The following is a 25,713-nucleotide window of genomic DNA, read 5'->3' as shown; positions in this document are numbered from 1 at the left end:
CCTTCCGTTTCCAGAGATATTTTCGCTTAAGGGAAATAGCCATTAAAATGTCATTACTGCAACACTGAAATCATCTTTAAAAAAGCACTGGTTCCCAGCGGCTTCCCGGCGTAATGGGCTCGATACATTCCCTCAGCACGGAGAAGAACCCTAATGTTGCGGAACACAAATGCTAATCTCTCTGTAAATATCACTCAAATTCGCTCTCCCTTCTGCTTTTTAGACGTAATAGCATGGATTCATTCTACTTTGCCCTGGCAAATTGAATTAATTCTCCAGGCAAAGGTGTTATGATTATTCTAAGCTTCCTAGTGTGTGGGCTGTAATGGTGATGATCCTGGCTCGCTACATCAAAAGGATATCACTCACATTCTCCATTTTGTTTTCCTTGCTGCAGCATCTCAAAGGTATGAGTGCTCAAAGCGGTGATTCAGTTCTCATTCACATTGTCCTCGGTGAACGGATTCTGATGATAATCATATACATGTCTTGGAATCAATATTGGACTTGGGCAGGCGTGGAGAGATGAGGCAGAAAGACTTTCAGTCATGAATCGATTAAGTGCCTAAGAAGGTGGAAATACTTTTGCCACTTGAGACATTCTTGCAGGATGAGCTGAGCAGTCCATCAAGTTACACCCTTGCATCCTCCTCCTTAGTTTCTGATGAGACAGAAATGTCCAGGCGTGTGTGTGGTTAATCTTCGTTGGAACTCTCTCCTGTATTTTTATGGTAATGATGTGCATTGATTACTCTGACAGTTTGACTTCATGTGATCCATTGTTGATCCCTCTGAAGCATTAATCATGTCCACCAACACTTCCACTTACAAGACCATTTGAGAGCACTCAGTTTATACGCTAATTGTAGCTATCATCGTTGCATGGCAAAATTGTAGCCTTGACTGACGACTATAACCACTTTTTACTGCAGCAAAGAGTGGTTAGGATGCACATAAATTTGGTGGCGATTATACTGCTCATTAACTTACTGTACAACCTCTGCACTTATTTACTCAATTAACTTGCTACTTTAAGTTCTGTTAACATTCGGGTGTTTTATTTTCCTTTTTCTAAATACTTAATCAGCCATGAATAATGGAAAAAAACGCCACAGGCTAAAGCCACACTTTCACCTCCGAATATCCTGGCATATGGAAGGTGGAAAAATAAATGCACATAGTTAATGAGATAATGGAATCGATGGAGTTGTCGTGGAAGCTCGTGTGCGGCGAGCAGATAGCAGCGTGCATCCGTGACCCCTTCCACAAATGAGCTTGACCTCTGGTGTCAAGCAGGAAGTGTTGCTGCCAGCGGTATGGGCAGTAGGGCACTTTGAAAGGCAGCTACTACTGCGGAGTGTTACGGAGGAACAGAGGATTTACTGCAAGACAGAGAATTTCCCCCTAATGGTGCTGTCTGGTATGTACTCTGTCTGTTTCTCTCTCTCTCCCTCATTCTATCCCTCTCTGGCAAACTGTAACTCTGTAAATGACTTTGACCTTTCCTGGGACTGAGGACAGGAACCACAGAGGCAGAGGAGAGGGATGGAGGGAGACAAGAGCAGAGTAGGCGGTTGACTGTAATAAACTCAAAGCAGTGGGTGGCTGTCAACACTAATAGATTGGATAGGGGAGGGGGTCACGAGGTTGATGAATATTAAAGGTGAGTCCTCAACAAGTAGTCTTTTCTTTACCAGGCTGATTTGTGCGAGGATTCGTTACAATGCTGAGGAGAGCGGCCTGTTTGGCAGCTCAAAGTAAATATCATTTGATTTGGAATGCGCTTGCTATAGGAAGACAAAACAGCAGCAGACCTATCATATGTGTCAGCATATGACATACTAAAATATAAAAGTGCCACCTGGAACCTGGAATGGTTCTTCAGAATGATGCCATAGGACAAACTTTTCTCGTTCTTTTCAGATCATGGCTCTTTAAAAACCTTTTTTTTCTTCTAAGTGGTTCAAAGATGCCTCTGTGAATCTTAAAAAATCAGTTCTTCAAGGAATCAGCAGTGGTTCTGATTGTTTCTCAGTGGAAAACGTAGATGCTACATGGTTCCAAGTGGAACCAAGCACAGTTCTTCCTCGTGGTGTTTAAAGAGAACTATTTCCACAAAGAACCTTTCAGACCACAGTTCTTTAATGAGCACTTTCTTTAGATCATTCTTCAAAGAATCCTCAAAGGTGCTCTAAAGACTCACTCACTGCGTCTGGTACTTCAAAGAAAAAGTTCTTTTGAGGCAGTGGTGAAATGGTAATTCAAAGAACTTAAAACAAAAAAACAATTATTTAAATAAAGTGATTCTTTATAGGTTAATAAATGGTTATTCGTAGGAACACACAGTCTTTTAAAGAACCATTTCAGAACTATTATTTTTTGGTGTGTATGAATTGTAGAACTCCTCATTTGATAGCTAAAATTGAATTGCCCTCAGAGCAGTCTAACAGTAGCTGCTGCGTTTACAATTTGATTGCTGCATGTAATGCCTTCCAACGCCAACACACACACACACACACACACACACTTATTTTCCCTGACACGTTAGTAGGCAAAAGCATGAAATGGTATACTCCATAGCAAAAACTGTTTTATTTAGTACCAGAAAATGGAAGCATGTATAAAATACTCTTTCTGGCTTTATTTTCTGACATCTGCATAGTCCAACATGTCACTTGTTTTTGCCCTCAAAAATCATGTTCTTTTGAGAACGGGAAACTCTCACAGAAGTGAAGTTATTCATCCAAAAACTGATTGCAAATGGTGCTGACTAACAAGATGTATTAGCATTTACAGGTCTCTGTCTGTTTATAACGCCACTGTTCCACAGGTAGATGGCTAATGCTGTGTTCATGGAGATTTGGACACTGGAAAAAAAACACCTTATAAATTTCCAACCTGTGATATCATGGCATTTGCAGTATCAACTTGGGATAAATGAATGCTCACAAGGAAAAAAAAAACACAAGAAAAAAAAAAACTCCATAAGCTATACCAAAGAAAAGAGCATCCACTGACACCTGAATGCCATGTTGTCAAAATTTACAGAATAGAAATTCCATCTTCCAAGATCCCATCAGATCAGTGTCTGAGCTCAGCTCCTTTACAAACCAAGCAGAAAACAAGCATGTGTTTTGTCCTCTCTACAAACAGACATGTTCTGAAGAAAACTTATAACAATGTCGTCTATCCTCAGGAACGGGGAAAGATCGGCGTGATCTTCAACGTGGGAACAGACGACATCACCATTGAGGAGAGCGCGGTGATGGTGAGCGACGGCAAATACCACGTGGTGCGATTCACACGCAGCGGTGGCAATGCCACGCTACAGGTGGACAACCAGCCCGTCATCGAACGCTTCCCCTCAGGTAGGAACAGGGAGCCGGATCTGGGGATTGAAGGATGGAAAGAGGGAGGGAGGGTGCAATCAGTGGTGGGTTAGTGCCTTCAAGGATCGCAGAGTTGAATCTTGCACCGGGGTAATACAGTAGAGAGAGAATGAAAAGAGAGTCCTGCGGAAAAAAAAAACAAAGGGAACTAAAATGATCCTGCATTAATTCAAATCCCCATGTCCCACTGAATGTGATATCAGACATTCTGAGTCTTTATCACAGCATTTATATTTAGAGCATGCTTGCATTATTCTGAGTGATTAAGTCATGTTTTGGACCAAAAGGCAGAGAGGGCCAAGAAATGATCCTCAGGCAAGCAGTCTCCCATCTAAGAGGATGCAATTCTCTGCAGTGGGAGTATACAACTGCAGCTCCTGGCACTGTGAAGTCATGGTTGTATTCAGGCCAGCATAATGTGAATCTGACAGGCAGGTATAGATTTTGGTTGGAGGCAGAATACAAGGGGAAGCATTCTTCACGTACTCACAAGTTATGCCCCAGCTCCACGATAAACATAGAAACAATCATTACACATCTCATGAACACATTCCCACACAGGCACCGGTGTGAGGACATTAAGAAACAAAAATAGACTCAAAAATAAGTACAATCCAAGACATAGATGCCTGCTGTGTTTCTTCCTGACACATACAGACTATAAAAGAGGGCAAGCACAACCATGAGTCAGTGCCAGGAGTGTGCTCGTTCCCCTCCTTGTTGTTTAACAATAATCATGATATTCTATTTAAGCATGAATTATGAGGCTATTTTTGGCCATGCAGAAGCTCTCGCTTAATGTCTCTCTCCATTGTATATCCCCTTTGTTCCTATTTCCTTCAACATGGTTTTTCAAAGGAAGACATTTTCTGTTCCTGTCATGAGTTTGCATACGGTAAACACCAAGTTGAAACTATAATGAGGCAGCCGCTCGTACTAGCTGTCAGTACATGGTTTTAACGATCATATGAAAAAGTGATAATTAGATGAAATAAGCATTGGAAACGAAGGCTGTTTGAATGCCTCAAGGCTATGATACATGCATGATATTCTGGAGCAACGTAGATGGAAGAATTTGCCAACAATTATGACCAATAATATTTTGTACATTCCTCTGTCCTTCTATATCAGTTTTATCCTACTTGTAAATCTCTGTCTCAGCAGGAAGAGTGCCAGTGTGTGGCTAATGTGTCCCAGATATAGACTTTAGTTGACATACAGACCAATGGGAAAGTGACATTCTCTGTCAGAGCAGTCATCCCATACTTTGTGGCTTTTGTTCTGGCGTTGAGAAAGCCATATTCTCCTGCTCATCCTTTGGCATCACATCTGGAATAGCAAGCGTCCTGTGACAGCTCACTCTTTGCAGTTTTTATTGAGATGGAAATGGGGCCCTTTTCGCAGCAGCACATGTTCGGAGCAGGGGCCTCCAACCGAAAATAATGATAACAGTTTGGCAAATAGCAGCAGAGCAGCCTGTTAACATTGGCAAGTGTGTGTCATCATCCAAATCCATGTTTTCTTTCATCAAGAAACATGATTGCCGGGCCCATATTCTATTCTTTTTATTCCTGCTGCCTTCCACCCTCCCTGGCGCTGTTATTGACTTCATCAGTCAAACATCCCTTTCCTTTCCTGTGCTGATAAAGAATTCAGGAGAGTTTTTTGTCACTGTTTGTTTACTTGATGAGGTTCTTGTTTGCTGGCGCACTCCCATTGGCGGAAGCCCGTGTGAAGTTTGGAAGTTGCAAGGTGCGAGGGGAGGAGATGGATGTGAGCATGGTCGGTTGGTGTGCGGAGTAGCTTTTATTCATTTATGGGAGCTAGATATGTTTGCAGCATCCGTGATTTGAAGGCTCTGACATTGTTGTTGGGGCAGCATCCTGGCGGAATGGAGATGTTGCGCGTTTGGAGATGAAAACTTCCAGTGAGACAGAGACACAACGGGGCGGAGGAATACGCAGGCAAAAGTGGGATGGAGGGATGACAGAGAGGATTGTGGTGGCAGGGCTAACTTCCTGAGACGGGAGTGTTTGCAAAAAGAAAGCAGGGTTCCATTTTGTAGAGAAGAGAGAAAAAAGTGGGTGCTTCCTTGCTGACACAAGTTCCTGTGACCCAGATTGAAGATTCAAACATTCTCTGATGCTCTTAAATGAGACAAATGGGACGAACGGGAACTATCTTAATTCTCTCAATGTTATGTAACATGGACCCGCAATGTTAACATTTCATAATGGCAAAGTAGCAACATTAAGAAGAAAACTGTATTATTTTCTCAAAAGATAGAAAAAAGGGGCCTTCAGTGAGAGGCTACAGGTGCCATATTTGACTGGTTCATTCCACAAAACAAGGAAGTGGAGTTTCCTGTAAAATCACTTTTTCCCCAAAGGGATCACTGTGACCCACATCAGGCAGTCTCCTTGGGATGCCATTATAGTTCTAAGCCCTGTCTAATGCTTTGTGCATACAGAGAGCCACATGTGGGACTTCTCGACTCATAGACTGTGGACCAAGAAATGTAAACCTTCCCAGAGGAGAAGGGGAGGGAGAGCGCAGATAAAAGGGAAGGATGTAAAGCTGTCATGAGCACAAAAAGAATGGGAGCGAGCATTTACTAAAGCAGTGGGTCCCAAATCTAGTCCTCAGAAACCTTAAAGGACCATACCAGTGATTCTGAATGGTTGGCGCATTTACTACTATTTACCCACATTATGACATTGCGACTAACCATTCTGAAAATCATGCAGGGTTACTAAAGATCTCACAGCATACAGTCAAAATCTCTGAATTCTCAAATTTGGTTGAAACAGCCACCTTATAATGTTCTGCGTCTGGCTACCCTTACGGAAAGAAAAAATATTTATCAATATATTACATGAAATATATTACAATATATTACATTTAATATATGGAATTACAATAAATGTATATGTTATGTATTTGAAAATGTCTTAGCATTACATAGAATAATATATTGGTGAAACATATAATGCAATATATTTATATATATTGCTTCAATACATTTTAATATATGGAATAATACATAAGTAATTGCGCATTTCAGATATTGCAATATACTGGAAAATATAAAGACTAGTTCCCATATATGGAAATGCATTATCTAATATATCACATGATATTTTCCAATATACTGCAATATATTTTTGTTTCGTAAGGGTAACAAAGTCATCATCATTCATAAACCACAGAAGTAATAATTGGATGTGTAAAGCAAACATTTCCCGGGACACTATTTTCTCCATTTTCTCCCCATTTCAGGTCATCAAAACCCAACACTGCTGATGCTTTTAGGGGGAAAATGAGGTTGACTTTATTACAGTGATGGAGTACTAGTGAGAAGAAAGTTTGAAAGCCAATTTTCACGTCAAAGTGCAATGAATGGAAACCAATGGCTGGATAAAAGAAGGAATCTCTGGTATAGTCCTTTAATACCACAGGGTTTCTACTCTTACCAGGTAGGTCACCTAGCATCTGAGGTATAAATCAGTCCCTATTAGATGGCTAGTGATAGAACGCTGAGCGAAAACCAGAAGTGCTCGGGGTCCTAAGAACCACAGGTGGGGGCCAATGCTTTAACACGGTACATCTCTCTTTATTGTAGGCACACACACATAATCCTGCGGAGTAAGAATGTGTGCTTTGCTTTCTTTTCACAAGAAGCACCCCTTAAAGCCTGGGCTCGCCAGCAGCAGGCTTATAAACAGAAAGCCAGTGCAAGGTGATGATTTGGAGCGACAGGATGTTGACAGAAAACATGGCTGTCACGGGTCGGGCACACTCAACGGCAAAGCAACACGTCGCCTGATGTCCCACGAAGTGATGTTTGTTGTCCTTGGGGAGTCTGCGCGTGTGCGTGCGCGCCCGCGTGTCTCTGTCTGGGTGTGTGCGCCCATTTCAAAGTGTGAGTGCATGACATTGTGCCTGTCTGTGTGCATGAGTGAGTGTACAGTCACGCTGTGGGGGTGCAGGCGCATGTGTGTATGTGTACATGCGTGTGACGGACAGAGAGCAGACAAAAAGTGTCAGAGGAGTGCTCGGCCATCTAATCCAGTGTGTCAGGTGTCCCTGGTGGGCCCTGCAGCCCCTGTTATTGGCACACCCTTCCTCCCCACCCCCCAACATGGCGGATTGGCTGAATAAAAACATCTCTGTGTCACGCTGAGCGCCTCAACCTGGCCACAGAGAGACAGCCAGATGTTAACGGAAGCATCATACGGGCCACGGTTGCACCATTTCACACCTGACTCCCTTTATTTACTCTGTCGGGTAAAGGTAGCAGGTTTCACGCTAATTGTTAACTGTTCTCTGACATTGCCTTAAAGCAATCAGTAGCATGTAGGGTTGTGTAGTTCCCTGGGTGTTGATATGAATCCACATGGTGGTGAAATATCCTCATTAGCTGCTCTGTGCGCCCATGGGCTGCTAATCAATGATACTGGATTTATGTCTCTTCATTCACTTCTATAACAGCTTCCAAAATGAAACTATTAGCACATAAACAAATACAAACAAGGCAGAGTATGCCAATATAAAAAAAACACCAAGTTCCAGTACCCATTTTTTTGAGGATATGATACGTCTCTTTTCTTGTTATTTTCCTGTTTGAATTGGAAAGTAGATCCAGCAGGTAGTGTCTGCAGGAAACTCCCAAATAGTAACCTTGCAGCAGAAAGAAACAACCTGATTACCAACATAACTGTAATCATGCAAAAAAAAAAAAAAAAAAAAAAAAAGAGAGACACAACATCACTGTGTTATGCTGAGCGCCTCAACCTGGCCACAGAGAGACAGACAGACGTCAAAAGAAGCAGCATAAAGTATTGTGGATTAGCAATCCAAAGGAGCATGGACCTACTGATAAGGATATTTCACCACCATGCACTGCAAAAACGCAAAATCTTACCAAGATTATTTGTCTTATTTCAAGTCAAAAATGTCTTATTTCTAGTCAAAATATCTCATTACACTTAAAATAAGACATGATCACCTCAGAAGTAACTTGTTTTTAGACAATTTTCACTTGTTTCAAGTGAAAATTTGCTTGTTTCATTGGCAAAATTTGCCAGTGGAAAAAGTGAAATTTCACTTGAAAAAAGTGAAAATTAACTTGAAAAAAGAAACAAATTTTGCCAATGAAACTAGCAAATTTTCACTTGTTTCAAGCAAATTTTCACTTGAAACAAGAGACAATTGTCTAAAAACAAGTTACTTCTGAGGTGATCATGTCTTATTTTAAGTGTAATGAGATATTTTGACTAGTAATAAGACATTTTTGACTTGAAATAAGACAAAAAATCTTGGTAAGATTTTGAGTTTTTGCAGTGTGTGGACTCATATCACATCCAGGGAACTCTACAATCCAACACTCGACCAGAGTTCAGCTATGCGTTAAAAATTCTCTCGTACTATGTTTTCATTGGCACGAGGGTTTGCACCACACCGATGAAAATTTAATGTGGTGCAAAAGATCACTTGGTAATCCAATAGTGTGGTCAATAATGTGTTTTCCTTGGATTTTCTGTAAGGAAGCTCGGGTTTCTGTAGTTGATTGGATTCTGAAATCATGAATCCACCATCAAGTATTGGCAGCTTCAATCAAAAAAAAAAAAAAAAAATCAGTGCCGCTGTTGACCTTTAACAGCTTAAAAGCAAACGCAATGATCAGCATCCTGCAACTTTAAGTTTTCCAATATTATTACATTTCTGTCAGGGGTCTTTCTCCCTGCCATGCCCCCCCGCCCTCCCAGATCTCCACTTCTCTTTCTCCAACGCCCCACCCCACAGCTGAACATGGGGCTCAGACACTCGAAAGGGAGGTCAGATTTAGCTAGTGGGGGCATGCTACAGTATTAATCCCCCTCTTATTAGGAGCCAGCCTCCCCTCCAGCATCTGCTGCTCCCAAAGATTCCGACAAGGAGGGAAAAGCTTCCAGGGAGAAATTGTCACCAGGCAGGGAAGGGAGGGGGGGTTGTCGCTGAGTGTGTGCGTATGTGCACGTGAGTATGAGCAAGGGTGTGTGAGCATGTGCTTCACATTCCTGCATGCATGCCTACCTTATCTCTCTATGCTCCGTCTCTCGCTTTCCTGTTGTCTTCCTATGTCTTTGTTCTTCATTTTACACCAACCCATCTCCTCATCATCGTACATCTTCATAAAGCACTTCAGATTTAACTCTTTTGCGATTATGGTAATTCACTGCAGTAAATTAGGACATTACTGTGGGAAAAGAGCTTCTCGAACAGTCCACCCATTTCCTATGGGATTACACATTTAGATGTCACAGCGGTGCCTCCTGAGCTTTGAATAAACATTGTGCATTTTACAATCACACTTGTATTGCCCTCATTGCAGTCTATTGGCTGTGATTACCATATTTTGTTGCCTCATAACTGCATTATTATGACCAATAAGAGAGCACAGTGTGCCGTCTCTCTTTCCTCACTCGATTTCTCTGTCTCACTCTCTCTCTCTACCTCTTTCTCCTTCAACAGTATTTACAGTCAACATATCAGCTATAAAGCTGTCATTTTGCTTTAGTTTCTGGCTGGGCTGGAATTGAGTAAAGTTGGGTGGTGGGGGGGGCAAAAGTAATGCATAGATGGAAGGCCTGAGAGCAAAGAGGAGAGGAGAGGAAAGGCAATAGCACTCTATCGTTGAGTGCAGGGGATGCATTGCTGGAAAATGATGGATTGGCGGATAAGATGAATGAAGAGGGGGAGATGGAGACAGAGAGAGAGGTTTGGAGATGGCGCGGCAGAAAGAAAGAGAGCGCGATATGGAGGGAAGACAGGGAGGGCGAGTTACAGTATGCATGCTGCAAGCTAGCTGCTGTCACCGCTCTGATGGATGAGGCTTTGCACGTTACTGAATAATAAGTACTGCACAAATTGGATCGCATCACAGCAGGAGAGATTACATATAGCCTGTACAGTAAGCTGTCACACACACATGCACACAAAGCCCAACGTGCAGACCACACACATGCCACCAAATTACAGGAAACACACTATTTGAAATGCACTCAGAGCTCATTTCGGAGCGCACATGCACCATTTAATACAGAGAAATCCAGGACAGCGATGGAACAAGTGAATAACAAAAAAAGTAGACAACAAAAGCAGACAGAGGAGAGAGGTAGAATAGAGGTGAAGTACAGCGAGGAGGCTATTGTCATTCCCTGTTTTCAACCTGCTAGGCATTTAGATGACAAGCGGTGCAGAATGAACACTGCCCATTAGAGAGAGGAAAAGAGGGTGGACCAAAAAAAAAAAAAAAAAAGCAAGAGAGACTTGAAACCAAAGAGTCACAGAGATGGAGAGAGAGACTTTTTGTGCCAGAGAGGTCACCAATGGCTCTTCCAGCTGAGCTGTTAAGGTGCTCTTATTCCTTGGATAAGCAATCGGACAAAGGGGGCTGAGCAAGGCTGTCTGCGCTGTTCTTTCCCTCCTCCCACCTCTTTCATTTTCCTCTATACCACTGCTGTTTCCAGATATCTTTGTGCTCTCCATGCTCAAGGAGAAAGAAAACCAACCGAGAAAAGGTGAAAGAAATAGACAAGGAGCTTTGCAGAGTTGTTCTTGAGCCTCTGGCCAAAACCATATAAAAACACTCACGAGTGACAGTTAAAATGCCAGGGGTAGAGCAGGTTGGAGGGGTGGGGCAGGCTGGTCGGGGGGATATGGACCTTTACCGAGCATGAACAAGAATTGAACCCTACTCACGTCACAAGCTGAGGCCTACAGGCAAGAAGCATTTGACCCACCCGGTGTGACGGCGATGGTCTACTGAGCAGAAAACAAAAGACGCACAATGGAAGACCGCCGTCACCGCCTCATGTCTGAACTCCCTGGAGACTTTCCAACAGTTGAAGGTAGAGCCATGAAGTAAAAACCGGCTTGCTCAGTGGCGCGATGGGGCAATTTCAGAGAATCGAAGATGCAGGAAAGCATTGTCTTATAGCCTTTTTGGTACTCTTTCTCAACGTCATTTTCACACCTCGTTCGTTTAGAGTAGTTATTTCGAACCCCGCAGCAGTCTCCTCTGTAGTTTGATTTGTTTGTGCACACGAGAATATAGCAGTCCAAAATAATTGGTCCGAAACTTTTGAGAGAGTGGTGTCTCTGTACGTTTCCATAGCCAACCCCGGAGCTCTTCGCTAGAAGTGAGATCATGTTCTGACCCACAACTACAGAAGGTACTGATGCTGAGGCTCCATGTTGGTTTACCTTGAAGAAAGTCTTTTTCAACACCCAATTGCTGACCAGCGGAGCGAATGTTGATAATTTATGGTTTGCTTGAAATGTTGCCCACCAAACTGATGGGTGAATACAACGATCCCACAGTTCTTCCTTCAACTGGATTTAACAGATTTGAACAACAACAACTAAGGCTCTATTTAATTTCAAACAGCAATCATGTTTCAATATTGATTCCAAATGATCAATGGCTTATCTTGCTTAGGGACTGAATTTTCATTGTAGTCATTATACTCAGGATGAAAGTATCGCAAAAAAGTAGGCATGAGTTAGTAAGCCTGTTCAATCATTTGTCACCAATGACAGTTCTCCCTCATTCTGTGGGCTCTTATTGGGCCTCTGGTGCTCTGTGACTTGTTCTGATTGGATCTTGCACAGTTGGAACGTATCTCCAATTATAGGCCTGTGGCTATGGGATGACGCAGAGAGAGAACAGTGAAATAGAGAAGTAGGGATGAGGAGAAAGAGAGGGAGACAGCTAAGCAGTGCAGAGCAGGAGAAGGAATAGATTGCTTAAGGTAATTAGAGGAGTGACAACTTTGATTTCCAAATGAGCAGGGGGCTTTCTTTTGCTCAGGCTGCCACCCTCGCACAAATCCACCGTGGCCGAGATGAAAGGTGGTAAGGATACTGTTGAAGCAGCGAGAGAGAGAAAGGGAACGAGAGCGGTTGGATTGATAACTGCCGCAGAGATGAAAGATGAGTGAGCAGTTAACGGGGAGATATCATCTCTTTCAGATGCATACCGACATGAGCGGTGGGCGATGTATTTACACTGAACAAAGGAAAGTGGTTGGCAGGTAAATCGCTTTTTTTTTTTTTTTTTGCCATACAATTTGCCAGCAGTTTCTGTTCTAAAGAGTTAAAAGGAGAGACGCATTTAGTTGCACACAGTAGCATGGAGGGGACGCCTCCTCTCTCCATCCACTCTTGAAAACAACCAGTAGATATGAGAGCAATCCATCTAAAGTTACCTAATGAAAAACAGAATTAGGCTGGCTTGACAGAGAGAGAGAGAGAGAGAGAGAGAGAGAAAGTGAAACAGGGAGAGAGGGAGAGAGAGAGAGAGAGAGAGAGAGAGAGAGGGAAGAGGGAGAGCGGGGGTGGCCGGTGGCCAATCGTCTCCAATGTAATCTCCATTCTTGTGGATGGATTTCCGATGTGGGTGTCCTGCACAAGGTCATCTGGCTGCCTGCAGAGCTACATGATATACAGTTGGCTCCTCGGAGAGTCTCTGTCTTGTTTCACACACACACATACACACACATGCACTTGCACAGACACACACACACACACACATGCAGCATACAAAAGGAGATGGAGACAGAGGCAGAATAGGGTCTGACTCATACACTGCATAGTGAGAGTGTGGCCTCTATTGCCCACTAAAGTCCAACTCTCCCAGACACAGAAACAGACACTCCACACCCCCGGCATGCCACGCCAGTCTCTTGTCCGTCCTCTGCCTGGCTTTGTGTCTCCCCGAGGTGCCAGTCAATCACTGTGCCCTTGCCCTGCCCCTGGCATAGCAGCTGTGATGCCCAGCCTGGACGGGTCCCATCGATGGCCGTGAAGCCAGCCGAGCGCTCGAGGCTCCCGATCCGAGACACACGAGCAGGACAGGCAGCTTCTTTATCTGCAGGTGTGGTCGTGTAGAAATCTAACCCAGGATGCTCCAACTGCTTCAGGATGGGTTTTCTAGGCCAAGGGTTTTCAAACTTTTTCATGCTCTGGACCCCAAATTGACTCTCAGGAAAGCCTGGCCCCACACTTGAAGTGATTTTGCCCTTTGGAGTCTGATATGAATGGATAGTTTGGTTTTTGTTAATTACGGCATTGTCTAGGTGTCATATTTGTCAAGTAAATTCACAGTAGTGGATTAAAACATGTTAAAATAATGTCTGGTGAATTAACCCTTTGAGCCTGAGCTAATTGACTCAAAACCCTGAAATTTAGCAAAAATAATAATAATAATAATAATAATAATTGTATACATTTCTATGTATTTATTTGTGGGATCCAATAAGTACTTTTAATTTTTTTCTTTAGACACATATCTTTACACACATATATATAGGATGGGGATAATTTTGTGGTAAGTTTCTAGAATGTTTTCCTAATTTCTTGATAATTTTCAGGTAATTTCTTGCTTATTTGCACATCCATTTTCCCTTATTAAGTGAACTCAGGTCTGAGACTGGGTTGAAGGGTCGTAGACTGTGTTAAGACACCATTTACACTCACATAAGAACACAACAGTTTTTATGTCAGCCCATCATCATAATTTTTACTAACATTATGAAATTCAAGTGAAGTCGCTCAGGTTTCAGAGGGCTCATCTCTCAGACAGTCCAGTTTTGTTCTGAGGATGTGGAGCTACCCAGGCTTGTTTACATTTGTTGACCAAGTAATTGAATTTTGACCAAATTACTGATGCAATGCAAAACTGCAAACCTACCAAGTGAATGAGATAATAATGAAATTTACTTGCATTGGTATGCAAGAATAACAACAGAATAATATACCAGCTATCTTATCTGTGCATCTTATCTTAGCTGGGGTGAGAGTTTATATACGTTATTACAATGAGATATATTGTTTACATGCAATATGGAGGGAATATTAGTCTGCATGTAAACATTGCCACCGGCACCCTCGTTCTAAGTTAACTATTAACTACAAAAGTTGCACACCTCAACAGAGGTGAGCATCTCCCTGACTCACTAGTTTGTTTCTCCTCTCTCGTATATCAGATTTCGCTGAGCGCCAGGTCCGATAGCATTGTTTTGCCGTCTCTAAAATCAAGCAAAGGGAATAGTCTGGGGAATGGAGCGGCTGTGATAATGGCGGTGTGGGAAAAGAGACAGGCCCAGCTGTTTAATCCATCCCCCCATTCTCATGCAGAGCAGGTTTCAGCTGGTGGGGAGAGGAGCGAGAAGGGAAAAGTTTCTCTCATTCACTTATTTCTCCAAGGATCTGAGAGTAAACAGATGCAAACAAACAAGCAGGACACCCAGGAATCAAGATTTTCTGATACTGCAGTGTTAGCTCACACAACAACTTGTCCATTTATTTATTTCCCTGTGGCTGTGCATCCATTTTGGCTCAAATCAAACCCACAGGGAGTCGTGTACTGCCTTCCTCAGTTCCATAGTTTTCTGCCCCCCTTGTCCGTCTCTGGTTTGCTCCAACACAGCACTTTCCAATTCCCGGGGTATGTATACAAAATGGAGAGCAGGGGAGGTGGGGGGGGGGGGGGGGTGTCTTGTTGTTTGTTGATCCTGCAGTTATTTTTTGGTTGTTGATGAGGTTGTTGTCAGTCACTCGTGTTTGTCAGAGAAAGAATACACATGCATTTGCATACTGTACACACAAACACATTTTAGCACTCATTACCCTCCTCTCTATACACTGCCTCAGTCAGAGAGAAAGAGGGGAAGAGAGATTTTTCCATGGAAATGTGGTAAAAAATAATCATCAAATGTGGTAATGGATGGCAAAGCCTGGTTCACAATGCCCCACTATTAATCTTCTCGTAATAAAGTCATTATGTTACTGAGAAATGGAGAAAGAGGGTGACAAGGAGGTGAAAGGAAGGGAGGAAGTAAGGAGGAAAGAAAGGACATTGTTGCAGAGGGGAAGGAGAAAAGAATGAAAGAATGAATAGTGGAAGATGAGGACTCCAGAGTAAAAATCAACCTTGTGAAACCCCAAATTCTCTTCATTTCCTTTCATAAATATAAAAAAAACAAACAAACAAAAAAAAAAACACTAGTTTGGCCTATGAAGATGCAATTTTTTGAAAGTATTGTCTAAAAAATATATCTAAAAAAAAATCAAGTAAAAATAAGATTTTTCACCAGACAAAAGTAAGAGAAGGTAAAAGAAAAAAAGATCATTATTTTAATTAAAAACAAATAAATTTATTAAGAATCTGTGCCTTCCAACAGAAAAATGCATCTTCATAGGCCACGGTAGCATAGAAATGAAAGGAGTTTAGTTTAAATTATAAAAAAAAAGATCGGAAAATAAAAACTTGTCCCTGGGCTTGTGGGTTTCAGCAACAAATTGTTTTGAGAAGCACCTGTCCCTGCCATGTGTCCTGGATGCATTGACTAACAGCGGCCAGTAGGGGGAGAATTACATCTCTCTTGTAGATCTTCATTATGAACCACGAGCAGGACAATAAAAGGAATTCTTCATGGGATTAAGTTTGCTGGATGCGGCCGCCTTAGGATCGCACTTCCCGGCCACATTGTGATTCAGGGAAGAAAGTTAGAGGAGGGTAGAGGTTTAGGAAGGATTAGGAAGGATAGGAAGGAGAAATAGCAGCAGCAGCAGCAGCAGTAGGAGGGGAGCATACAGAGACCAGGATTGATTCATCTCACTAAGGAAGGGACTGCTGCCTCCCACCATTTTTCTTTCTCTCTGCCATCATTATGATCGGCTTTTCTGTGTGTCTGCACAGATTCTTGTTTGTTCCCTACTCTCTGTCTCTCTCTCTCTCTCTCCCCCTTCAGCCGCATCTGTCTCTCCATCTCTAATTCAGTGATTGCTGCAGAGCACCCATCTTAAAACGTGTGCACACTATAATTGCTGCACTGGCTTTGCACAGGGCTAATCTGAAGAGTGTTACCTGGCAATCCTTAATGCCACGCAAAGTGTCCTCACACACACACATGCAGGCAAATACACACTCGTTTTTTTTCTCACAGCGCCGCGCTGGCATTGCACTCTATTGGCAAGACAGGAAAGAAACCTGTAGTGCCAATGCAATACACTCTGGACTCACAGGTAAAGTGCCAACTTGGAAGCAAAACTGCTTGTTAGAAGTGGGATTCAAACCCCTAACAACTTGTGCAACAACAACCAAAAAAAAAAACAAAAAAAAACATATATGGTGTTACTTGTGAATCCCAGACTTTTCAGGACACTTTCTGAGTCACTGTTGGAGGGATTATTATCAGTATTAACAGCCGGCTAGTAACAATTAAAACTAAAATCAATAGATATTGTTATCGGGATTGATATGAAGCGTCCGATAGCAATTCAGCTGCTGTTCGCTGTCTCTCAATCTCTCCTGCATCATGCAAGCCGGTTCCCACCCAGATCAACAGCCACAGAGCTATATGTGCAGCATATGAATGACACTGACTCATACATTGCACTGAAACCTCACACTATCACATGCTCAGCCTTGCCTGTCCCCCATGCTTCTCCGTCCATCTGCCATCTCCCATTCATTCCTCCTATCTTTCCACTACCGCCCTCACTCCCTCATTCTCCAATTCGCTTCTCATTATCTTTCTCACCAAAGCTTATTGTTGCCACTGTCTCCGTGCACAAACAACTGCATGCGTTTGCAGAAGGCGCGCGCACACTCGTGCACACCTCCTCAGCCAGTGTGAGGCTGTATTGCGCAGGCAGGCGTGGGTAGAGAGACCCCTTGGGAGTGGAAGTAGGTACTGCAGAAATGAGAGGTGGTCTATTTTAGAGCATTGCAGCAGTACAGAGCACTGGGTGGCTGTGAGGCAGTAGGTGGGGGTGGGGGATGTACTAGTTAAGATGCGGTACATACTTCTGTGTTTTCTGTTTGCTGTTTAGCCTTTGGTCCCAAACTCCCCCTCAGTCTTTAACCTTGCCTTCTTGCAGTTATTAACCTTAGACCCCAGCTGATAACTTCAGCCACTCTCCTCAAGCCTAGGGGTTCTCAGATGTTTTCATGTCACAGTCCTCCAATAGACATGCATTAGGGCCCTGGATTTTGTCTCAGGCATCACAAGATTTGAAGATTTTGTTGATTTTAGGGTGCAGTTTCTCTTTTTTAACCCCATACTGGAAAAATGGTCTTTGTTGTTTCACACTGTCCACACTATCCAATACAAGTGAAGCATGGCTTGTAAACAAAATTAACATTGACTCACAAATTAGCACAATTATCAGTAGGGTGGTTGTACTTAGAAGTCCTTGTATTTTAAGGTCGTTTCCTGTAGTTGAGCTATAAAGAAACAAGACGTGAAAGCCAAACTATGGCCAGACAGAAAACCAGTGCAGTACAGTCTTTTGGCCATTGGGGGCAGTGCTGAGCACTTGTTATATATTGTAGAATATATGGTCACCCCAATATTTATAATAAAGACATAATTATAAGCTAATCTGAAATTGATTTTTGTAAAATTATGTCAATTTCAGAGGATTTCCACTAGAACTGAGGCTGTTTGGTGCTGAGTAGTTGTATAGAGGAAAAGCATTTTTAGTAGTAGTAGTAGTATTTTTTTTTTTTTTTAACTTTTCAAATATTTTCTGTTCTCATCTTGATATGGTTATTCAGTGCCACTTTTCAAGTGGCATTCTTCTCACCTGCCTAAACAAATCGAATTGATGGTGTAAAGGCCCCAGAGTTCAATTTGTAGTTAAACCACTCCAACCATTGCTTTCTATGAATAAAACCTTGCTATTGAAGAATCACTATTATACGTTTTCTAACTGGGATAATTACAAGTAAATTAAATTAGTGTGAAACTATGCAACGCCTTGTTTTGCTATCACTCCTCAAGGACCACTTGGGGTTCCTGGACTCCACTTTGGTGAGCGCTGTCCTCACAGAGCTCTACAGTCTGTAACAGTTGCCACTGGGCATTGACAGTAACCCCTAATTAAGCCTCTGACGTTGCCACAGCATTAAGTTTCATCAAACCCCAGGGTGACCACCATCAGCCCTCGCCAATCCCTTCACTCCAGCTCACTGTATAGATAGTGTTGGAGATGTATGCAGCGTGACCCTGGGGTTGATTGAAGTGAAGTGAGGGATAATAAGTTTGCGCAGTGGCGATGAAACATCTTTGACACACTGATGAAGTGATGCTAATTGCTGAGTGCCACTGTGGAGTGCTCAATTAATGCAGTGGAAAACCTGAACAAAACAGAGCAGTGACGGTTTCACTTAATACTTTTTGCTCTAGTTGACAGGTAAGAGCCTGGTTTCAAATGAACTGAGGCTCCACTGTGGCGCAGTGCCATCCTCTTCTGGGATTTGTGAGACGGCGATTTGCTAATGAGCAGCTCCTTGTTTGAAACGGGAACTGAAAAATGTCTTCCTTGAAATAACCATGAAATGTGTTCTGATACTGTGTGATTATCTCATGCTGATATGCAATAACAATGGTTTGTCCCTGACAATGTGAAGGAGTTTTTTTTATACATTCAAGTTGTAATAATGCTGCTATTAAATGATTGCTGGTTCTGTGTTGATTTTGTAGCTTAATTTGCTTCATTACTGCTAATGCATTTCTAAAGTGTATTCACTATGCGAATAACTTTCATAAGTTAGCAGTTCTATAAATGTAATCATACTATATCTAAATAATTCATAAATATGTTTAACTTGTTAGTGTATTAAAAACTTATCATTTAACCCCAAGGTAACTAGAGTGCTGTTAACTTGTCTAACCAAACAAACCAGCCCACAAAAACCTCGAGTTCTTCCTGTCCTACCTAAAGCTGATTTAAAGTACATAACCTGCTAAACATTTGCCATGTTGCCCTTTTCTTCTAACCTCTAACCTTTCAACTTCCAGATTTTTTTGTAACCTCTCTTAATTTGTCTTCTCTAAATTTCTTAAAGGGAACTTTGATAATGAGCGCCTGGCTATTGCTAGACAAAGAATCCCATACCGACTCGGTCGGGTAGTTGACGAGTGGCTACTCGACAAAGGTAATAAAATCCCTTTAACTCCACTAATGATCTAACCGCCTAACCCACCGTTAACCACCGCTCTGGAGGAGGTGCAGTGCCACGCAACAAGGGTGGATGTGATTGGCTCTTCCACAGAATTGTGGGTCCCCCTGAACCCCAATGTAACAACCCTAACGATAATTGGTTGATGAAACATACATCTTTAAATTGTGGTTACTTTCCACTGATGTTTGAAATTTAACCCATTAAACCTTACATTGTTGGCTGATACTTTGATTTCTGATACTTTGATTTCTGATCATATATCTAGTAGTGTTTTTTTTGCTTTTTAGACATTTGAATCTAGTGAATGTGCAATAATTGGCATTCATTTAGCAAGAAATTCTATTCTGCAATTATAAATGTTAGCATGATACAGTAACATATCCAGGGGACCATATCCAAAGCACCTTAAACTGGGGCTGCATCTCTTCAGAGTATTAACCCCCAAATAACCCCGACATAACCCCCTCAGTAACCTGGCAACTTGTAAATAGACTTTTGATTCCGTCTGCTTCTTTCCTGTGTCTTTTGTTTGCTGAATGTGAATATGCATTAATTATGACTACTATATTTAATCATTCATGAAATCGGGAAAAAAAAATCACTTTCTTACTGGATTTTAAGAGAAAAAAAGAAGCCGTATATGAAAGTCATTAAAAGTTAAAGGGACTGTTGAAGTGTTTGTTGAGTAATAAGTCTACATATATTTCACCGTGCGGGCACCACTTTCCGCCCAACGCTGAGCATAATTAGTGCTGAGTTTCGAATGTGGTCTGATCAAAGTGATGATTCTTTAACCCTTTGAGTGCCAAACGTCCCGACCTCTTTGTCTTTGTCTTGTGCCGTGTGTTTGTGCTGCTGAAGGTGGTTGATTCTATAAAAGGATGAAATAACACAAAGATAAATCAGATCACAAGGGAGCTGTGTCTTAAAACAGCTGTCATGGCACAGTGAATGCACTGCAGACACTCATCTTTAATGCACTTCTGTGCATATTGCAAAGTCTGGCAAAGTTTTGCAAGTCATTGAGCAGACTAACTAAAGAGTGCAGCTTAGTCATATAAAACCAACAGTATAGGTTATGGAATACAGTATGCACGTATATATAATGGACGTTTTGGTCTACATTAGCTGAATTTATAAAGCACTGAGATTACAAATGGTCAGCATTTGGTTTTCTGTTGAGACATCAGCTGACTCTCTTCAGGCATTTCTTTGAAATGGTACTGTGAGTGATAACGAATGCAGAGATGAATTCGAAATACATAATTTTGTCACCAAGAGCTAAATGAAGTATTCATGTGACAGGAGAACACAATAAACACAGCACATGCATGTTTATTTCATGAAAACAAAACAATCAGCGCATTCATCTTGAGATCCTGTAAACCGTCTCCTCTGCTCTCCCTTAGTGCATAGGGAAAGCACTCCAGCTGAGAGCAGTTAAGACACAAATCAGAATTAAAAAGGCTTGGGAGATGAAAGTTGAATGAAAAACGGGATCAATAAAAAATGACTTACCCACTTATGAAATGATTTGTGTATGCTGTGAAACTCTAAAGAGAACAAGCTTGGAAATTGAATGTATTATTCTCTTTCTTCTATAGTTTGAAATGACTCCACATCCAATCATTTAGGTAAGAGCAACGGGACACTGGGAAGAACAAACAAACTCTTAACTCCAAGCCTTCAAATGTGCAAGTTCGGGCTTTGATCAGGGTGCATATTCATAAAAACATGCAGGGACCATTATTTGTTATTCTTCTAAGAATGGGATTCACTAATAAATTGTTGCACACACGTCATGACGTCTTAAGAGGCAAAGTGGTTTTGGAACAGTATAATCTAAGAAACTGTTGGTTTAAGATACTAGTGTATGTAGACGATCACGCTATGTACAAAAGGAAAATTAGGGGGCTGGAGCAGAAGCAAGTAGTGGACATTTCTGGGCTCAAAGGGTTAAAGGCTGTAATTTGCTTTGATGTGAAAGCAGGTAGAGCCTAAAGATAAGAAACTTCTAAGCAGAATCTAACCACCTAACAGCAAATCAAACTTCACCCACACTAACCACTGAGGGCTTATGTCGTGACACGCCACCCCACCTTCCATCACTAGTGCTGAAGCTGTTCTCCGAGAAGATGTAGTGAAACTTCCTGCCTTTCCGACAGCAGGTGACGAATTTAGAAAGCCCTCAGTTATAACCCTGTTATAAATGAGTATAACGTCAACACAATTGGACCTTGATGTCAGTTGTTTGGGAAGAACGTGGACAGGTTGCGCACATCGTTCAAAAAGCCTTTTGGGACAAAACAAAATAAATAGCTAACTAAGTTCTAACCTTTTCTAAATGAAAAAAAAAAAGGTAACAGATCCTTTCTACCCCCTGACCCCCTGTTTTCATCTTATCTGTAATGCACAACTCAGAGGGTTAAAACGAACCAAATAACTGCCTACCAAATTCAAACAACGCCGTACCTGTTCTTGATCATTCGGCATGTCAACACAAAATGCTACTTGAATGCCTCTTTGAGCATGAGAAATATAAATGAGGTCCCTTTAACATTTATTGTTTTCACGACCAAGGAGTATTTTCATGTTTAAATGTTTTGAAACCTATGTCATTTGCCTTTCATTTGCAGGATGAATGCGGTGTTTGTGTGTGTGTGTGTTTTTCTTGTGGTACACACTGATTATCGGAAGGAGAGTTGCAGATTGTCACGTGCGGTGTACAGCCTGGATCATTGCTCATGTAAAATGATGTGACTGCGTCTTGGTCTTTGCTGATGGCCCAGGCTGTATTACCTACGTGGCGATTCGCGCTCCAAACTATTCCATGGTGAATTGGGTGATTTTAATACTGCAGTGCCTCAAAGAGTTCTGATGTTTCAGAGCTCTTGACCAGAGTGAACAAAACAATCAGCCCCGTGGGTCTCCTCTCCTCGTTTCTATGATGTTTTGTCAATTCTGTAAAACTCGAGCATGGATAATCGTCAGCTCTCTGCTTTCAGATCCCATTTATATGATAACAAAGCCACGGCTGAAGATTGAAGCTCAGCTTAATGCACCACTGTCCTTGTGTGGATTTTAGTGGACAGAAACAAAAGGAGAACACTAATCACTCACAATCACCCACAAACTTGCATTTTAGTCACACTGCAATGCAATGAGAAGAGTTAAGAGCGGGAGCCAGCGGTGTTTTAGGAAAGAGCTGAACTGTAGCATTGTGCTGTGGCACCACAGCTCAGTGTGAGGCCCTCATCCCATCTCCCCTACAGAGTTTGAGGCAGATCAGAGTGAACATCGCTGGCCCTCTCTGTGCCTGCTGACTAAATCCAAAATGGCAGCCATTATAGGGACCCAATGGAGGGGAAAAATAAGAGTCCCGAAAGTTTTTAACAGCTCAATCCAAGCTGAAACTCATTCAGATGTGTCCTCTTTGCCTCGCATCTTTCTCTCCCGTCGCGATGAGTCTGTCATCCCAGATTCTCCACTCTGTTTATCCACCCTTCCTAGCCTCTCTCTCGTTGCGGTCTCTCCTTTTGTTTCTTCCCTCTCTTTCCCCTCACCTTTCCCAACAGTCTTCACCCAAGACTTGGCAAGCATGTCCCTACGGCAGCCTCCTTTTTTTTTTTTTTTAGAAACAGCAAGAATGGGATGCAGCTTCCTGATCCCACCAGGGAGCAGCACCAAAAACATAGAGATTACAAATAACCAGCAAGAAATGGTTTCCCCTAGTTGTTCGCTTCAACTGATAAGCAAGGCAGAGAATAAAGCTTCCTGAAGCATGGGAGCTTTGGGTCTTAGCCTGGCAAGGAGTCCATCCTGCTGGAGCTGCTGGAGACCCTGACAATGATTTAACTACAGGAGACCACAGAGGGGGACAGAGGAGGACTACAAGGACACCGGGTCTTGTGGTCCCACTGCTAGCTTGACAACTAGGTTTAATGTTCAGTGTTTAATGGTCTGGTGTGAGCTCGCCCATTTCCCTAATCGAAAGTAATCGAGTCCTCCCACTTGGTGCAGGGCCAGGGCCCAAATCAACCTCTCCAGGCCGGGCACTGGTCCAGCCATGCCATGCATGATCTGAGCTTCATTTTAGAGATTCTCTCATATCAGGCTGCCGTAAACAGAGTAAATCCATCTGTCTGAGTTCATCTTTCAGCCCCCCCATGACGAGCTTTGTATCGTGGTCTACTTATTTATGGTCTTGCATTCCCATTTGATCTCTCTGCATTGCTATGGCCATATTTGGGGGGAGTAAGAAGAAACCGTATGCATTTTTAACATGCTAGCTCATCAGGAGAAAAGTGGCCGCAAGACATTAGCTCTGGAGCTGGAATGATGGGACGCTTTGCTGTGTTATTTCATGGTCCCCTACCATGAAATGGCCTAAAACAGCACCGTCACAGCTGGAGTGAATAAAAAAATAAAAAAAAAGAGGAGAGCGAGATTGTCCTGAGCAAACCGCTATGCTATCTCTCTGTCTCTCTCCCCAGACAATATCACTTCTTTGTGATCTACGTACAGATTTATGATGAGAGATAGAGCCATATCCAGTTAAATTTAGTCTATTGTACTGTCTGTACAGCCCTGAAGATCTACCACCACAAGTTTTTGTGCCCCCTGCTACAACTAAGGCCCTCAGGGCTCCATGCTCCTTCACACAAGGCTTTCAGTACTACTTCATGCCACATTTGGCCCCTCGTCTCCATTGTCAAACACAATTAATTCATAGTGTTCTACCCAAAGCAGCCCAACTTCTGAGGAGTAAAAAAAGCAAAACTCTCTTAATTACCAAAGAGAGCTTTGCGCCGAGGAGATAACTTGGGCACACTTCATAATCAACTTTGTCAGCTTGTGCTCCCCTCATTTTCTCCACTCTTTTCTCTCTTTCTCATTTCCTTTTTTCTCTCCCTATTCTTCTCATTATTTCTCTCTCTATAGAAGAAGATAGATGTTGGGACGGACCTTGTTTGTCAATACAGACACTTGCAAATTCCTCCTGGTGTAGGAGGGATTTGCAAACACAAACTCCCTAAAGATTCTTTGCCTGCAAACAGTCCAACTTTCTGTCAGTCACATGACAAAGCAGTGTATAGGCAGGAGTGAATCCTTGGCCATCCTTCCCACCCTGCAAACCAACGAACAAAACACATTTGAGATAGAGGCTTCTCGCAACCATATGGCTTTCCTCTTTTCTCTAAGATAACAGGGGTAGAAAGAGGATGAGGGAGGTGTAATGATAACGCCAGTGGGAATGAGATACCTCTCTCTCCAAGCTGCAATCCAATTCTGATCCGCTCCACCGGGGATGGTTACATTTAGATCATTCAAGACTTTACCCCCAAGTCCGCAATCACCTCCTCCAGGTTTGCCACGCGCAGTGGGAGGGGTAAGCTTTGTGAGAGCCCAGCATCAGGTCGCTATCCCCCTCCCACCGCTCACCCCCCCACCTCCAGTCTGAGAGTTGTAGCAGACTTGCAGCCATTATACCACAGCCTCTGACAGGCAATCTGTGCATTAGCCAGCCGAGCATGGCCCAAGCCCGGCCCACTCGCTGGCTCGGCTCAGCTCAGCTGGTAATTACCGGCCACAGCTCATCTGAGACACAAAAAAATAAAGAAAAAAAAAAATGGAGGCTGGTGCACAAATGCAAGGGTGGAAGAAACTGTCTGCTCTACAGCTGATGCTGTAATTGAGTAGCAGTTTGTGAACTTTAACATTTTTGAGTATTGCTGAAGTCAGGAATTGTACTTTTATTTAAAGTAATGAGCAGATTTTTTTCAAATGAAAAAATGTTCTGTCTCTGATTGATGTGAGACAAGTACTGGACACAGTGACTGACAAGTGATCACATCCCAGTGATCACAGCAATGAAAGTATACTTACCAAAAGTCACTAAAACCATCTTATTTTTCACTGAAGCGTTATGCTTTGCTACAATTTAAATAACATCTGCTACACTGTATAGCTTTTGTAATCTGCCCGTGACTCCACAAGCAATTACAATTATGTTTTATGTAATTTGTTTTGTTTTTTGACTTTTACTTAGGTTTGTCCAGCACAGTGACATTAGACACAAGTTGCCAAAACTGAACTTTGGTAAACTTTGGTAGTGTTGGGTTGTACAGCTCCCTGGGTGTGATACGAGTCCACATGGTGGTGAAATATCCTCATTAGCTGCCCTGTGCTCTCCTGGGCTGCTAATCCACAATACTATATTTCTCACTCTCCATTCCATAGCAAGACAGCTCCCAAAATAACACTTGAAGTGTATATACAAACATAAACAAAGCAGATTATGCCAAT

At 42.4% G+C, this 25,713-nt stretch overlaps 1 protein-coding gene across 1 annotated transcript in view; it reads left to right on the top strand.

Annotated features, from left to right (window-relative positions):
• nrxn2b (neurexin 2b) overlaps positions 1-25,713 on the top strand; it is an 801,338-nt gene that overhangs the window by 745,595 nt on the left and 30,030 nt on the right. Inside the window, exons 17-18 of the mRNA XM_030076071.1 lie at positions 3,197-3,368; positions 19,291-19,380. Of these exons, the coding sequence (XP_029931931.1) occupies positions 3,197-3,368; positions 19,291-19,380 (262 nt within the window). The remainder of the gene's footprint in view (positions 1-3,196; positions 3,369-19,290; positions 19,381-25,713) is intronic.

This window comes from Myripristis murdjan, chromosome 18 (assembly GCF_902150065.1).
Source record: "Myripristis murdjan chromosome 18, fMyrMur1.1, whole genome shotgun sequence".
Lineage (NCBI taxonomy): Eukaryota > Metazoa > Chordata > Actinopteri > Holocentriformes > Holocentridae > Myripristis > Myripristis murdjan.
The sequence above is the reverse complement of the archived record's forward strand: the minus strand, read 5'-3'. Positions and strand labels throughout refer to the sequence as shown.